At 41.9% G+C, this 3,360-nt stretch overlaps 1 gene segment (V, D, J or C); it reads right to left on the minus strand.

The window, feature by feature from the left end:
* The window catches only part of LOC103582074, a 4,979-nt gene that overhangs the window by 1,180 nt on the left and 439 nt on the right, over positions 1-3,360 (minus strand). The window contains 1 exon segment of the V gene segment in view: positions 1,223-1,382. Coding sequence covers positions 1,223-1,382 — 160 coding nt within the window.

Below are 3,360 nucleotides of genomic sequence, written 5' to 3' on the forward strand. Positions count from 1 at the left end.
TTGAAATGGACTTAATGACTTGAGAGAAAAAAGTATTTTATAGTGTTTTGGAGTTTCCTTAGGAGATTTTTTTTTTTTTTTTTTTGTAGAGAATACTTAGTAAAGTCTTAGAGGGTGAGACTCTCTGTTCTTGAACTTATTCTCAAATTGATCCAGTGTAGAAAAGATACTTTATGCTGTACTTAAAACACTTCTGTGCTGTTTTATCTATTTTTAGGTAAGAAAGAACATCTATCTCAATCATTCTTAAATATATGTAAAAGCATTTCATATTGGCCCTAAACCATTATTATCTAAATTTAGTCAAGTAATTTACTGCAGAGACATAAAGATAATACCATGTTTCCTCAATGCATATGTCACTCAGAAAAATCCACCATTATTCAAAGCTATAACTCTTTTTAATAACCATGCCTAAATGGGCTGCTCTTCATTCTTATTTGGGGGTCTATGATAGTCTATCCCCTGTTTTGCAACTTGATATTTTTTCCCCATGATTCAATAGTATGTTGGGCTGACTAGTAATGCCACATCTGATGGTTTCAATAAAAATCACTGTTTCTGCTTTCAAATGTAGTATTCAGGATTAGGGTAAATGTGAAACCCTGGATCAGTCTAGTCTTCCTAGGAACAATTCTCTCCCAAGTGGGACAACCGAGGTCACATCACTGGGTATTGCTTTGAGCTGTTCTCCCTACAAGCATGGTCCTGGGGCTCTGGTGCACTTGCCCTGAGCCTGGCTTTCTGAAGGGTAGGTGATGGGGGAGGCCTTGGGGGAGAGGAGAGTTTATTAAGCCTTCTCTCCTATGGAAGGGTGTCTGCTGCTCAATGCATGTCCATTCTGTGCACCATAAATGCCACTTTTCTCTTTTACTCTTTAGCAGTGAGTGGGGACATTATTCTGAGTAAGACCAGGCTCCCTGTTTGCCACTCCAGTGGAGAGAGTCAACATTTCCTGCCAATCCAGATCCATATACAAGAAGTACCTTGGGTCTTGACTAAACATGGACAGGACCAAACCCCTTATAGGCATGTTTTATGTTTCCCCAAACACGTTCAGCAGCAAGGGAAGTGAAACTCAGTACATAGTCAGTGTCAGTGTCTTGGAGCCCAGGGACTCTGAAGACTGATGCATGACTGCAGGTGGCCAAGACACTGCAGGGCAGCCTGTGCACAAACATCCTGTTCCATGTCTCAGGGCCTGAATTTCAAGGGAACTCACTTGCAGCCAGCCTGCCAGGATCTCGTTCTCAAAAGATGCACGCACATAGGAGCTTCAGATTGAAGGTCCACATCTTTTCTCTGAGTAGATGTAGGAGTCACTGTTGGTCCCCTCAGCCATTCCCCTTCACTGCACTTCTGCTGAGTGTACAGGATATTGGCTAAGAAGTGATTATTGAGATAGAAATGAAACACATGTATTTCACAGAACCAACGTCCTTAGCTTAGGAGGCCACAGCCAAAACCCTTTAGAAAAACATGTAAGAATGCTAAGATTGAGAAAGACCAGAAAACTTTCATAGGACTAAAGCCTTTGATGTAGATAAGAGAATTGAAGCAGAAGGGGTATTGTTCTGGGGGCAGTAGCCCTTAGTTCAGGTAAACCTAAATGATGGGAAAGTATGGAAGCTAAGATCTTCAAGGATATTCTGTTAGATTGGTTAGTGCCTGGGGGATGTTCTACATCTCGGCCTAGGCTGTTTCTTTGAATATCTAAGGGATTTATGTGCTTTGGTGATTATCTCATTGTTTTTCTTTGTACATCACATAGCTTAGTTTTACGACTCCTATTGATCATAAATTGCTTGAACTATTTTAAGTTATACATGCTTAGATGAAGTTTATTGAGTAGCCAGTTTGTTTACGTTTTCACTGCAATTGATTAACCATCTGTTTTTCTTCTGTAACTTTCTTGTCTTTATAACAAAAGCTGAAGCAAAAACTGACTCAGGGCTGTGACTGGTCTCTCCTCTCTTGATGGAGTTTCTTTGGTGCAGTCCCTTCAGGATTCTCATTGCTCTTAACATCAGGGCATTGAGTAATCTTTTGTGTCTCTGTCTCTCCGCAAGACGTGACAGCTGACTTCTAAAGACCATGTCTGTGCCTCACTGCTCTCTCTGAAGCTCAGGAAGGCAGCTCTGTCTGTGCACATGGCAGACCACAGGCCTGGAATGGGCATCCTCTGGGACAACCCTCAATCATTGATGACAGGAGGGGTGTGCACATACCCCAGCTCCCTCAGACCTCATGGGGAATAGCTGGAGGAATTTTCCTGTGTATCCACATGGACCTGAGGAACAGTCCTCCTCAGCGCTGGCTGACTTGCTGATGTGCCTTTCTCTGTCCATCTTCTCTTCCCTGTCTCTCTTTTCTTCTTCTCTCCTAGTGATTCCTGCACCTTGTGAATATAATGCCTGCAGGGGAATCCTTGCCACTGGTGGACCCAACCTAAGGCAGTGGACCAATTTTTACTCTCAAAGGGTCTAAATTCTTTCCACTTCTTCTCGATGTGTAAGAAAATTTAGACAATTTAAGACATGTTGACTTTAACAATCTCTCTTTGATGATATTTAAGAAGTAATTCTTGTCTTATAGGTCACAAAATCAAAGGAGTTTAAAAAATATCTACACACTGTGAAGTCACCTTTAGACATTAGAGGTCGGTGAATAAGAACCCCCCCAAAAAACAAAAAAACCCACAGATCACAGGAACCCAAGTTGCAGATTTCTTCCATCTCTATTGCTCATAAATCTGTCTTGGATATTTTTATTCTACATTAGTGGGGACAGTTGTATGGACAATGACAATTGTTACTGAGTTGAATAAAACCCTCACAAAAGAAGATATCTATGTCCTAATCTTTGAATTCTATGAATGCTACCTTCTGTGGCAAAAGGAAATTGTTCAACATGATTAAATTAAAATTTCTCAGATCAGGAGATAAATTTGAATTATCCTGTTCAGACCAATGTAATGACAACAGCCCTTATACAAGGGAGAAAGTAGGGTCACAGTCAGAGAGAAGATGTCACAGTGGAAATGGGTGTTGGAGTGATGGCAGGAAGGGGCTGTGGAGCAAGGAATGTGGGGCAGGGGCAGCAGACAGCTGTGCATTTCACAACATCCTGGTTTTGTCTTTCCTCATTTTTTACGTTTTTTTGGGCTCATCCATGGGATGAACATGGCCACAAGGAAGGAGCATAGTTAAGGTCCGACAGACCTGGTTCAAATCCCAGCCTCAGCACTTGCTGACCGTGTGACTGTGGACAAACCGCCTCTGCTCTGATGGTTTCCTCACCTGTGAAATGGGGCATTATCATGGGTTGTCCTGAGGGTTTAACCAGATGAGGCACTATGAA

Source organism: Galeopterus variegatus, unplaced genomic scaffold, assembly GCF_000696425.1.
Source record: "Galeopterus variegatus unplaced genomic scaffold, G_variegatus-3.0.2 Scaffold14807, whole genome shotgun sequence".
Taxonomy (NCBI): Eukaryota; Metazoa; Chordata; class Mammalia; order Dermoptera; family Cynocephalidae; genus Galeopterus; species Galeopterus variegatus.